General features: G+C 44.6%; 3 protein-coding genes across 3 annotated transcripts; 1 reads left to right on the top strand and 2 right to left on the bottom strand.

Annotated features, from left to right (window-relative positions):
* Window positions 1–795: 795 nt before the first annotated feature.
* Window positions 796–4,843, bottom strand: cdca8 (cell division cycle associated 8). Its single transcript, XM_070984899.1, has 11 exons — window positions 4,779–4,843; window positions 4,335–4,427; window positions 3,580–3,708; window positions 3,212–3,252; window positions 3,038–3,113; window positions 2,778–2,845; window positions 2,560–2,642; window positions 2,375–2,473; window positions 1,854–1,983; window positions 1,571–1,657; window positions 796–1,450 (listed from the first exon to the last, which is right to left on the bottom strand). Exons 2-11 carry the CDS (start codon window positions 4,423–4,425, stop codon window positions 1,415–1,417), a joined length of 840 nt encoding a protein of 279 aa, XP_070841000.1. The 5' UTR covers window positions 4,426–4,427; window positions 4,779–4,843; the 3' UTR covers window positions 796–1,414.
* A 112-nt stretch (window positions 4,844–4,955) lies between these two features.
* airim (AFG2 interacting ribosome maturation factor) lies at window positions 4,956–7,429 on the top strand. The gene is made up of 4 exons (XM_070984901.1): window positions 4,956–5,428; window positions 5,668–5,847; window positions 5,927–6,045; window positions 6,496–7,429. The coding sequence occupies exons 1-4, from the start codon at window positions 5,160–5,162 to the stop codon at window positions 6,534–6,536; spliced, it is 609 nt and encodes a 202-aa protein (XP_070841002.1). The 5' UTR covers window positions 4,956–5,159; the 3' UTR covers window positions 6,537–7,429.
* cldn35 (claudin 35) lies at window positions 7,310–7,999 on the bottom strand. Its single transcript, XM_070984900.1, has one exon. The coding sequence runs from the start codon at window positions 7,997–7,999 to the stop codon at window positions 7,310–7,312; it is 690 nt and encodes a 229-aa protein (XP_070841001.1).
* Between the last annotated feature and the right edge of the window lie 3,239 nt (window positions 8,000–11,238).

Here is an 11,238-nt window from a genome sequence, read left to right as displayed (position 1 = left end):
TAATTGGCAGCGTTATGAGGTCCCCGAAGGTCAGAGTGCAGGTTTCTGTGCCAGCAGCGGGACAGGCTGCCACTTCCTGCCAACAGCACGTCACGTGACCCGCTAATGTCCCTCTGTGTAAACAAAGTCATGAAAGGACATGAGGAACTTCTTACATAAGCAAAAGCAAGAGTTTGTTAACATATAGAGGAAAATAACACACAAAGCAAAGCGGACAGCTCTGATAGCGACACTGCAGAGTAATTCAACCTGCCTGTCACCATTAACTGGATAAAGCTCAGCAGGGCAGTGCAGCACAACAAAGCAGTGAATTAGCTTTTTTTCACCTATAGATATGCAAAAAACCCCACTCATCTTCACTAAAGTATTCAAATACCAAAACTATGATTTTGTACTGTGTTCTTACAGTGAGTTATTTTTCCTGATGGTCAGAAGAAATGAGTATTGAAGCTGGTTTTGATTTGATTTTTGGTCAGTTTGGCAACAGCTTTAACACAGATGGACAGGATACAACCAGAGAGAGGAAGCAGGACAGTTAGAAGTTTTAACTGATCAAGGTAAGAAAGTCTATGGTGAACTGCTGCCACCTACTGGTCCCCACACAAAGGTACAGCTTGGTGAACACAAATTGGTCATCAAGAAAAAAAACCTATCCAGTCAACTGCACTGAAACATAATTATAGCATTTTAAATCACTGCTACAATATGTGATTTCTTGTGATCAAGCTGCTCATCACACTCTTATGATCAACAGCGTTTTAATTCCAAATAAACCATATCACACAAATTTTGAGCTGTGGTAAAAATCCTTTATCAGTTTTGCAGACAAGTAGAAGAGGGATCTATGTACAAGAAGTAAGGTTCATACTGCAAGCTGATTTAAAGAAACACGGTGGATCGCTGATTCAACGATGACGAAACACAATAAAATGTAGGATTAGAGTGCACTTACAAAACAAAGGATGAACAGTTAAACACGAGTTCAGATCTGCCAATAATCATACGGGTCTTACAGGCTTGTAAGGCGAGGAAAAATCCAGACTTCAGAAGTCTGAATGGTCAGCAGGAATAAAAGACCTGAATAGCACTCAAATCCCCCAAGGATTAAACCTAATGGTACAAAGGCAGCAGAAAATAGCCACGTAAAAATGAAAGGTGAAGTAAGTAAGGCCGTTAACTCAACTATCTTACAAAAGGAAACGAGTAAAATAGCAGTAAATGGCAACATAACACATTTAACCCACATCTGTACATTTGTCAGCTTTGGTTGAACTCCAGTGAAGGTGTTGGATTTAAAGAAAACTAAAACAAATACAAGACTGACAAAGAACCTGTGTATGTTGCATCTTTTAAAAAGCTTTAAAATACAGATAAAATGTCTTAAAAGCGATGTACAAATCCACAGACTGTCGAGTCACTCTGATGTCCCACAGAGGGTTGTGAGGCGATTCTGTCGGGAAGAAGAAAAACAACATGGTTGATGATAAAAAGCTCTGCAAATATATACAAAGTCTCGTAGCGTAACAGTGATACTGCAGAAAATGCTGTCCTGCAGAAGTGATCGATATACCTGCAGCAGCCGAATGCTCTTCAGAGCGGTTTCGTCCAGGAGTGACAGGTCCACTGAGTCCATCTGACTGGCCAATAGCTGAATGCTCTGGATCAACATATTACAGGACATTAGCATGGTAAATTAGCCTGCTCAGTCATCTGAAGTCCTATCAGAAGCCTTTTTATAGATAAAACACATTGCAAAATAAATACAGGCCTACTCACTTTTCAGCCCCCTGGTAAAAACAATTTCTAACCCCTGCAGAGTCCAGAACACTGAGCCCAGCTAACTGTGTGCTCACCTCTCCGTTGCCGACGGGAACGTTGATGACAATGTCCTCATTCCCTGCTGCAATGGGAGAGCCGTTGACTGAAATGCTGTAGACCCTCTCTTTGTGGCGGGGAACTCTCACAGCGGGGGTCTTAGGAAGCCTGAGGAAATGGAGCATGTACGGTGAGCATCCTGAATGCCTCGCTGTGGATAATGTCTCCGATTTCAAAAAGAAAACACAAGATCCCTGGGAGGAAATTGCACCCGTCGCCTCATTGCACCGGCATCTCAAATTAGCGAGCTGGCTGCAAGAACAGGCCTCTGACGGCCATCGTGTGTTACACTCATACAAAGACGCTGCATCCACATGCAGATCTTTTCCTACTTTATTTGGGCGGGGAAGTTTAAACTTTCAGTGGTAGCAGAACATAATATGTGCTGCATCAGTTTACGGACAGTGAGACATCCTTTGCTGCAGAAACAGGGAGAACAGTTCACGTATTTTAACGTGAAAACTGGTGAGGTGCAGCTGTAACTATACAGCTGGCTTACCTTGGGTCGAAGCGCGGGGTGACAAGGGGGGTGGCGCCTATCATCAAGGAAGAATCCAGCATACTCCTGGCAGGAGTGACCAGCGGCTTCCTGGTCGACCTGGATTCAGAGACGTGTTAGTATGGATGTTATTAGGCTGATGAACTTGATAAAGGAGTAGACAGAAAGAAAGGCAACGGACTCACCGTCTGATGGAGCTGTTCTGCTTGCTGACTGACAGCATCTTTGCCCTTTTTGATGTCGTTGGAGGTTTTCTTGTTGCTTTTCCCTAAATTAGGAATAAGCAGTTGGTCATCCACTCTGTATATTCATGATCAGAATATTTGTTTTATTCGTGACGCCCTCGAACACTCAGCGGCGTTTTGTTCCTCCTGTGCTCGGTTGAATGAAAACCCAGCCTCACCTTTCTAGTCACGCCCGGGGTGTTTTCATCATCTGAACTGGATTTGGCTCCACCTTTCTTCTTTGAGGCTGTGGGTTGGAGACAAAATGAACAGGATCAAATCCACTTCAAAAGCGTGTAAGTTTTCCAAACCTGAAATTCTTGACTGGATAGAAAGAATTCGGACGTGTTCAGTTCATCTCATCCAAAGCAGTTTGTTAATAGAGTCGTTTCATTTCAGAATACTTAAAAAGAAAACACCAAAAATTGCTCTGACATACTTTTCTTGACTGACTTCAGAAGCACTGTGTGGTCCTCAGCCACAACGCTGTTAACAATAGCAGCTTCCTCTTCTCTCTGCGTGAAGGTTTAACACAGAACAGGGTGTTCCTGTTTAAGCCAAACATATTCTGAAACCGGCGAGACACTGAATCATGATATGATCCTCAACTCACCTTTGAATTATCCACTTCTGGAGACGCTGGTTTCTCGAGCTCTACAGAGAGAGAATACATGCTTTTCATTTAATGATAAAGGATTAAACAACATAACCTTTTCTCTTTTTACACAAGCACCAGTGCATCTGCTTTCCAGTGATCAGGGCAATGTGCCTAAGTTTGGGTCATGAAACTCACTCAAAGACAAAAAAATGTACAAATGTTCTTCTCATTTCAATCAAAAATAAATAAAAAAATGCTATCCATTTATAAGCCCGGCACCAAATGCCGACGTCTCTGTGTCAAAACTGCAGTATTTCTTAAAGCACTCTTTGTGGAATCAGGATTTGGGTTTCGAACGTGTGAGCGAGTTTGTGTCGACTCACTGCAATGCTCCATCCAGGTTGTTTGCCTCACAGCCTTGGGGAGCTTAATTAGCGCCATGTTGTAGCTGTTGTCAACATCTTTCAGCAGCTGGTTGAGCTTCTCTTTCAGCTGCACAAGTCTGGTATTCACTGTGAAAACACAACAAGTGTTGTTGATGCCGTGTTGCTACCCATTAGTTTAATGGTAAAAAAAAAAAATCAGTTCTGAACTGATGAACCACAACATTAAAATGCACTTTGCAATAATCAACAACATATAGCAGGATCAATAAACCAGCCCACCAGAGTACAGACAGGCCAGACATGCGTTATAGAGACAGCGCAGTTCATTTTTCACCTGCACGATGTCAGGCTCAGTACATATCCTGGTCACAATGCTTTAAATTCAGGTGATCCTTACCGATTAAAAAAAGAGATGTTGGTACATGCACTGCTGTTTAAATAGACATAGTTCAATATTCGTCTCATCTGTTTGCTCTCAAATGTAAAAATATCTGTCCACATCTGAAATAATACCACATTCTAGAAGGGCCATTCTGCATTATTTAGGGTCATAGCACTGCTAAGGTCCAAAGGATGGAAACGTTATACCCAGCAACAAACAGCAAGCCAAGGTCTGTGTGAATCTGCATTTAAGTCAAATGAAAACAAACCATTCATACAGCACATTTCACGGGGCTCTGAAGTGCAAAGTGTCGTGTATACTGAGGAAACTGCAGTGCTGTCTAACCATACGCAAACGGTACAGTATTCACCTTCGCTGTCGAAATCCTCCAGGAAAGCCTCCAGCTTGGCCGTCTTGGGGTTATTTTTCCGTTGTTTGGTGGTCCTCTTCCTGGGGGCCATGTCTGCATGGACAGGCAGCGGAGAAGAAGTCAGTTTACCCACGATTGTCAACACAAGACAGTAATGTCACTCGATTACAATGTGTATCTTAAGGATATAACTGCACCCACGATTTAATGAAAAAAACCCGCCGACATACGGATGACTGACAATCGAGCTAGCTAACGTTAGCGAGCTAACAGTTAATGCTAGCGTAACTCGCTCTGCTAGTTAGCATGATCACTTGCTTGCTCAACTTGGTCGACTGGCTTTACTCTCAGCTTCTTTGACGGGCGCAGACATTTAATAATAAAACCCTGAACAATATGTTTTGACCACTGTAATATTTATTTTACAAACAAATTATTAATTACCTGTTTGGCTATGTTTTCCTTCCTCGGACACTCGACTACTCCCTGTCTGCACAAAGCCGTTTTCAAAAATCGGCGCGGGGAGGGGCCACACGCGCTGTCAGCCAATTAGAACGCGTCTTTGCTTTGCATCGAGAAAAAATGGTTCTCGGCCTATCGTAACGCGCAACGTCAGTTTTTACGTCAGGAGGACGGAAGTGGGTTTAGTCAACATGGAAGCAATGTGATACCATGAGGAGCTAATGTTACTACACTTTAAAGGCTTACAGGAATCACCGTAGGGGTCCGTCGTTTCTAAACGGACTAAAATATTTTAAACACAATTTATTGTTCACACGAGGCTTTGGTTTTGTCGTCAACTGATGTCTAAAATCGGCGCGTGAAATGTCCAAACCTGCAGTAGTTTCTCTCCATCAGGCACTGAGGAAAAGCTTCCAGAGTCTTGAAAACAACCAGAAAGTATGGAATAGCGTGGTGGCCGAGTGCAGTCCACTGATGGTGTCTCTCGGGAATCTGGCGGAGCAGTCGAGAGCGCTTTCCAACGTCCAGCTGTGCAGCACACCGCTCAGAGACTTTCCAGACCTGGAGGAACGGCTGCGCTTCAAGCTCTTACAAGCCACGGATACAGTGCTGATCAAACTCAACGAGAAGATGTAGGTAACTTGGAAAATGAAGACTGTGGTAATATTACAGACGTAACACTATTTCTTGGCACCTTCCTGATGTGATTGGTTAATAAGCATTCATTGAAACAGCAGCCATGCAGGGCTCAGGCAAAGCAGTATGTGTTATTTTTTGTGATACTTGGATTGGGATTATGCTCCATGTGAGCACCACATCAGCTAAAATAACAACCTAACTCCTTCCTCCCATCCCTCCTGCCTCCCCTCAGGTCCTCTCTACAGTCTGTCAGAGACTCCATGAATAACCAGGTCTCTGCAGTCTTCCAGCTCTATGAGCAGAACACAGACAGTCTGGATCTGCTCACAGTGACCGAGCGCTCGGCCACCACCCCGTCACTCTCGGACATGCTGGAGTGGCTGCAGGATGCTGAGCGTCACTACCGCCAGCAGTATCCTTTCTGTTCATGTGCTGAGTTGGGTTTGCTTTCTGTTCTGTTTGGGTCTTTCTTCCTCAGCTTGCGTGTTCAGATTTCTGAGGAGGACGACTCTGCTGCAGACACTGAGAACAGACGATCTCTCCCTTTTAGAGTCTGCTCCCAAAAGATGGAAATCATTGGAGTCTCCCGGTGCAGACGACTGCATCACAGGTAAACGTAACTTCATTGTGATGTTCTCCTCAAATAATGCACATTAACTCCTGCAACATGTAAACAATAGTACACAAACAATCGTAGCTACTTATGTATTTATTTGTAGTTATTTAACACCTAGCAGTGCTAACCATGCATAAACTAACCACTAATCTGCCTTTGTTGTCTTTGTGTCAGACACATATGCTTCACACAAAGCAGCGATGGTCATATGTGACTTGAGGTCATGACATTATCATTTCCCAAATGCTCAGTTTTACATGTAAACATGGATACAGAGAAACTGGAGCTTTGAAAAGTCTGTGCATTAGAAGGAACTTTTAAAAATCTCTGTTTTAGTGACTTAGAACGGTGTTTGTGTGTGAACGAGAGGCCCAGTATAATATTCTATAAATATTTGGTGCTAAAGGTTTGAAGGTGAACTGATTGTTTCTCTGTTTTTTTCAGATACGCTTTGCAAAGTGTCCTTCTTTATGGAGTCCCAGTGAAGAGAGTAAAAGCGACTGTGAAGTGAAGTGGACTCCTTTCCGATGAATGAGAAGAGAAGAGTGGGATTATTAAGGTGTATTTAGAAAATCCACATGTATTCCTCAGATGGACCCATTTAATGTGGATGTCAGGAAAAGGACTGGAATTTGATTTTGTCATGCTAATGCTACATGAGCTGGGATGGGACGTGTGTGGACATACCAGACTTAATATGGTAATTCAAGAGGAAGAGGAGCTGACTGATGACAGTGTTGTCTGTGATGGTCAAAAATGGCCCAAAGCGGATGTATTTCTGAGAACACACAGGGATAAAGACGGCTGCAAAACACCGTTTGTGAAGCACGCTTTAACAAACTTGTTTTATTTCACACTCGAGGTAATGACATTGCCGGAGAATAACTGCTTGAGAAATCACTGCAATCTTCACGTCACAGGCCATCATAAAAGCCATCAGCGCAGTCGTACGTTTTCGTGAATGCTCTCGATTTGACAGTACAGGCAGCGGGCTTTCTTCAGGCGCTACTATAAATCACAGTGCAGTAAAAGGCAAATTTCAAACACACACAGATGCTTTTAAGTACTGAATACAAGTCTAACATTACAAAGAGATATACAAAATCAGCAAAATATACGTTGAATATATTCATAAATATATAGATTTCAGTGTATAGCTTGAAATTCACAGACCTAAAACTTGAGACGGGGTAAGTTTAGAGTTTTTAACAGCATCCACTCTTTGCTTTACAGCTGCTGGTGTGCCTCCTTCCTCTTCCTATACATACTCCTTTAAAGGCAGGCTATTAGATGTGATGGGTTTTGGGGGATCTGGCGCTGAGGCGGGTGAATTCGCAAAGCTCCGGCCGATGTAGCCCCTGCGGTACCTGCCGCTCCTCTCCATGAGGGGGCAGGTGCTGCTCAGCACGGCTCCGCTAATCATAAGAATAACCGCAGCTGCCCAGCCCAGATAAATCGCCTGGCCCAGCTCTCGTTTGTGCATCAAGGGCACGTTGGGGTTGTAGAAATCCTGGATGACGGTGTTAGCGGTCCAGGAAACGGGAATCAGCACGCACAGGCCGGTCAGAATGAAGAGGACCCCGCCTGAGAGTGCGATGCCCGCCTTGGCCCGCCGGTCATCCCCGGCGCAGGTGGTGCACTTCATGCCGCAGCAGGACACGGTGCAGGAGAGCCAGCCCATGAAGATGGCCAGACACATGAGGGCGCGGGCCGCCTGGATGTCCGGAGGCAAGGCCAGCATGGAGTCGTATGTCTTACACTGCATGTGGCCGGTGGTCTGGTAGATGCAGTTCATCCAGATGCCCTCCCATTTGATCTCAGAGGTCAGAATGTTGCTGCCGATGAAGGCTGAGACCTTCCACTGAGGCAAGGCCGTGACGGCGATCGCCATGATCCAGCCGGTCACCGCGCAGGTGAAGCTGATCAGCTGCATGCCAGTGTTCACCATGATGACCTCCTTTGTGTGGCTCCTCTTCCTCTACTGCAGCCCCCTCTTTGGGGAAGTCTTATTTTCTTTGTGATCACTCTTTTGCTCTTTAAAGTCTACCCCTTTGGTTTACTTGCCCTCTTCCTGTCCGGCTTGGTCAAGCTTCCTACAGTCTTTGCCCCAATGTCACTTTTTCAGCAGCCATCTTCTTCTCTTTTTCTTTTCCTCTTCAACATCAGCTCACTGTTTTCACTTCCACGTGCCCTCAGTTCGCGGCGTTATCCACAAGTGATCGCTCGCTTTCTCTCGACAGTCGTCGGCCTTTCCAGCGGGATCAGAGGCTCGCACACTTTCTCCTCCTTTTCATTCCTGAGTTTGAGTCAATGCATTATTGAGCAGCCGTTAGCTGTGCAGCCACCTGTGGCAGCCCGCAGAGGCAGGATCGATCAGGCTTCAGCGTCCAGGCCCTGTGGATGAAATGGAGCTCAGCCAGGCTTCATTTATTCAAATTTGTTTTTTTGTGCTTCCTTGGCTTCAGTTCTGGTTCAAACCCGGGGGGGGGGGGGGCGACTGTTGAGCTGCAGAGTATTTCAGTGTCACACTCCTGGTTTGGTGTAGCCTTACATGGATCAGACTGATACAACCTGATACTTGGATTCAAGGCCAATGCTGCTGTGAGTGTATCCTGTCACAGCAAGGTTGAAATAGTGATGCTTGATTACACAGAGGTGAAATCAGCATCGCTTTTTTTTTTTTTTTTTTTACCTCTTCGTCGACAGAAATCCTGTTTAGTCCTCACAGAACGAATGAAGCGAACATCCTGTAGAGATGAGCGATGAGCTCGTCGAAAGAAGTTATTCCAGTATCTTATTTGAGCAGGTTTTTAAAGGCTTTTAAATCTCTCTGTAATTCAAAAAAGGGCGCAGGTTTCCAGAGGAAAACAGGCAGCAGGACTCTTCATCACACACCGCTGCTGCTGCCGGCTGAAGTGTCTCCTTGTTGACAATAAATGGCGCTGAGGTCCAAGCCCTGACGAGGCCACTTCAGCTGCTTCACCCTCCCCACGGCCGCTTCCTTCAGTAGCAACGCAGCCCAAATGGGTCAGTGTGGTTCCAATAAGGGTATAAATAACAAATCAAGGCCGTGTGGTCAAACTCCTGAGCAAATACAGCTTCGGTTCACTCCTTCCCATCTTTAGCACTGCTGTTATCAAACCTGCGAGAGCAACACTGAACCCCAGGTAAAAAAAAAACAAAAAAAAAAAACACCCCAGCGAAAGGGAGGGGGGGGGAGGGCAAAAGAGGGTGAGACAACAAAAGGAGGGACGGAGGCATGGATGAGGATGGAGAGCTGTCCGTAGGTGGATCAGTTAACACAAAGACAACATGGAGGGGCCCTCTACGATGAGGATTACACACTTTGTGCTGCTTCATACAGCACAAACGCGCGTTTTAAAGGAGCTTTCACACAAACTCGCCCTTTTTGTCTGCAGTGAAAGAGAGAAGCAGCCTCACAAAAGGGGCCATTGGGTTGGTTTTTCTGCCACAACAATTCTGGTTAAAATGCTGAAAATCCACAGGAGAAGCACACAGGTCAGAAGTTAAAAAAAAAAAAAAAAAAAAGGTCACGTGCCTTTGCAAGCGGAGTTGTCCGGACAAAGGAAGCGACAAAACCCTGAATTCTTCTTATATTTTATAGTTTCATGCCATTTTAAACTGTGGCTGAAAGTGGCAGGTCCACTCTGGGGATTTAATTTATTCTGCTCATTATCAATGGTTTGTTAAATAAACAGCTGGAGAAGTTTACAAAATAAACAGAGTAACAGAGGGATGTGACAGCGCCTCTTTGTCTTCATATTCAGAAATGTCCCTGCTACCCAAGACCGCTCTCGCTCCATCTGCATTACACTGAACCTCGGTGTGCCATTGTGCCGATGAATTAAATATCGTGGCGTCAAGATCTGCGGTTCGGGTTTCCTTTCTTCTGTAGCCTCCGCTCTCCTTGGTAACGGTGGTCATGACAACCGGCCGGGACACAGGAAACAGGAGAGGAGAGGGGATGAAACACAAAGGGAGGCAGAGGAAGGCGACACATACCAATGATGGCGGTCCAGTGCGACACAGATGGAGGTGTCTGCCGAGAGCAGTCCAACGCAGGGCTGAAATGACACCACAGTTAAAGCCAGGCAGCTTTACACTGAGTCCAATGAGGAAGAAAGGTTCAGAGTTTAATGGCATTTTACAGGCAGAAATGCTGAAATTACACAAAAATTCAGCATTATTGAATTCCCTTGTACCAGTGAGGTCACATCAGCTGACTCCATGACCTCTTTTACCTGAGGCGCCAGGACGGGAGGGAGCCGACACAGCAGCTCTGCATCCAGAGACACCAGGGAAAGTGGAAATCATCGAAATGTTTTTCTAAATTATAATACACGTCAAGACCTGATGGTTAAAGCTAATGTGAACATTAAACATTTAGTGACACTCAGTTATGGACAAATGTGAGATAAAATCCTCTTTTTAATGGATTTAATTCATTCGGTTTAAACTCCTTGCTGTTTGCTCTTGTATTTCATTGTTACAGTACATCAGTGTTATGTTGTTTGAATTACTATGGTAATAAATAGGTCTTAAATGCTCACATTTCTTACATTTTGGACTGCTTGAGTTACCAACTGATAACTGATTTTTCTCCACAGACACAAACATTTCCATACATACATACATTTTTGAACACGTAGCATTATATGCCGCAATATTTAACTGATGCTCTGCAGGAGCATGAGACATTCATATGATAGCAGTGTGTGTTGCTTTGGTGGAAACGTGGCTTTGAGTGATTTTACACGAGATTTGTGGAGTTTTAACAACACGGGAAAGTCTTTAGTTTTGTGTTCAGAGAAAACCTTAGTTTCAGGAAACAGCTGTAATATCGGGGCACAGAGAGGAATCCTTTGCAGAACTTGCTCATGTTGTTGAGTTGCACAACTTATTTCCAGTGTTTACAGTTCAGGCTGCTATATTTTCATTGACATGTCTCAGTAAGGCCCTGAGCTACAGATAGACTAAACCTTGAATGTTACTGCAGTGGACTGGAGGAAAGCCCACATGCCCAGTTGACATTTGGTTCTGTATCACTGCATCTACACTGGTTAACCTGGTCAGAGCACAGATGTGTAAATTCAGTTGTTCTTAAAGTGACGAAACGGGCAGCTCATTAATGTTTTACTGTCCTCAGTGATCATGTGATCCACTACC

This window comes from Chaetodon trifascialis, chromosome 17 (genome assembly GCF_039877785.1).
Source record: "Chaetodon trifascialis isolate fChaTrf1 chromosome 17, fChaTrf1.hap1, whole genome shotgun sequence".
Classification (NCBI taxonomy): domain Eukaryota; kingdom Metazoa; phylum Chordata; class Actinopteri; order Chaetodontiformes; family Chaetodontidae; genus Chaetodon; species Chaetodon trifascialis.
The sequence above is the reverse complement of the archived record's forward strand: the minus strand, read 5'-3'. Positions and strand labels throughout refer to the sequence as shown.

Excerpts from the sequence above, each read along its gene's own strand:
- airim (XM_070984901.1), top strand. The coding sequence starts at position 5,160 with ATGTCCAAACCTGCAGTAGTTTCTCTCCATCAGGCACTGAGGAAAAGC. Across the intron at positions 5,429-5,667 it reads ATCAAACTCAACGAGAAGAT|GTCCTCTCTACAGTCTGTCA; the intron begins GTAGGTAACTTG and ends GCCTCCCCTCAG. Across the intron at positions 6,046-6,495 it reads TGCAGACGACTGCATCACAG|ATACGCTTTGCAAAGTGTCC; the intron begins GTAAACGTAACT and ends TGTTTTTTTCAG.
- cdca8 (XM_070984899.1), bottom strand. The coding sequence starts at position 4,425 with ATGGCCCCCAGGAAGAGGACCACCAAACAACGGAAAAATAACCCCAAG. Across the intron at positions 2,643-2,777 it reads CCCCGGGCGTGACTAGAAAG|GGAAAAGCAACAAGAAAACC; the intron begins GTGAGGCTGGGT and ends TTCCTAATTTAG. Across the intron at positions 1,451-1,570 it reads AGAGCATTCGGCTGCTGCAG|AATCGCCTCACAACCCTCTG; the intron begins GTATATCGATCA and ends TCTTCCCGACAG.
- cldn35 (XM_070984900.1), bottom strand. The coding sequence starts at position 7,999 with ATGGTGAACACTGGCATGCAGCTGATCAGCTTCACCTGCGCGGTGACC.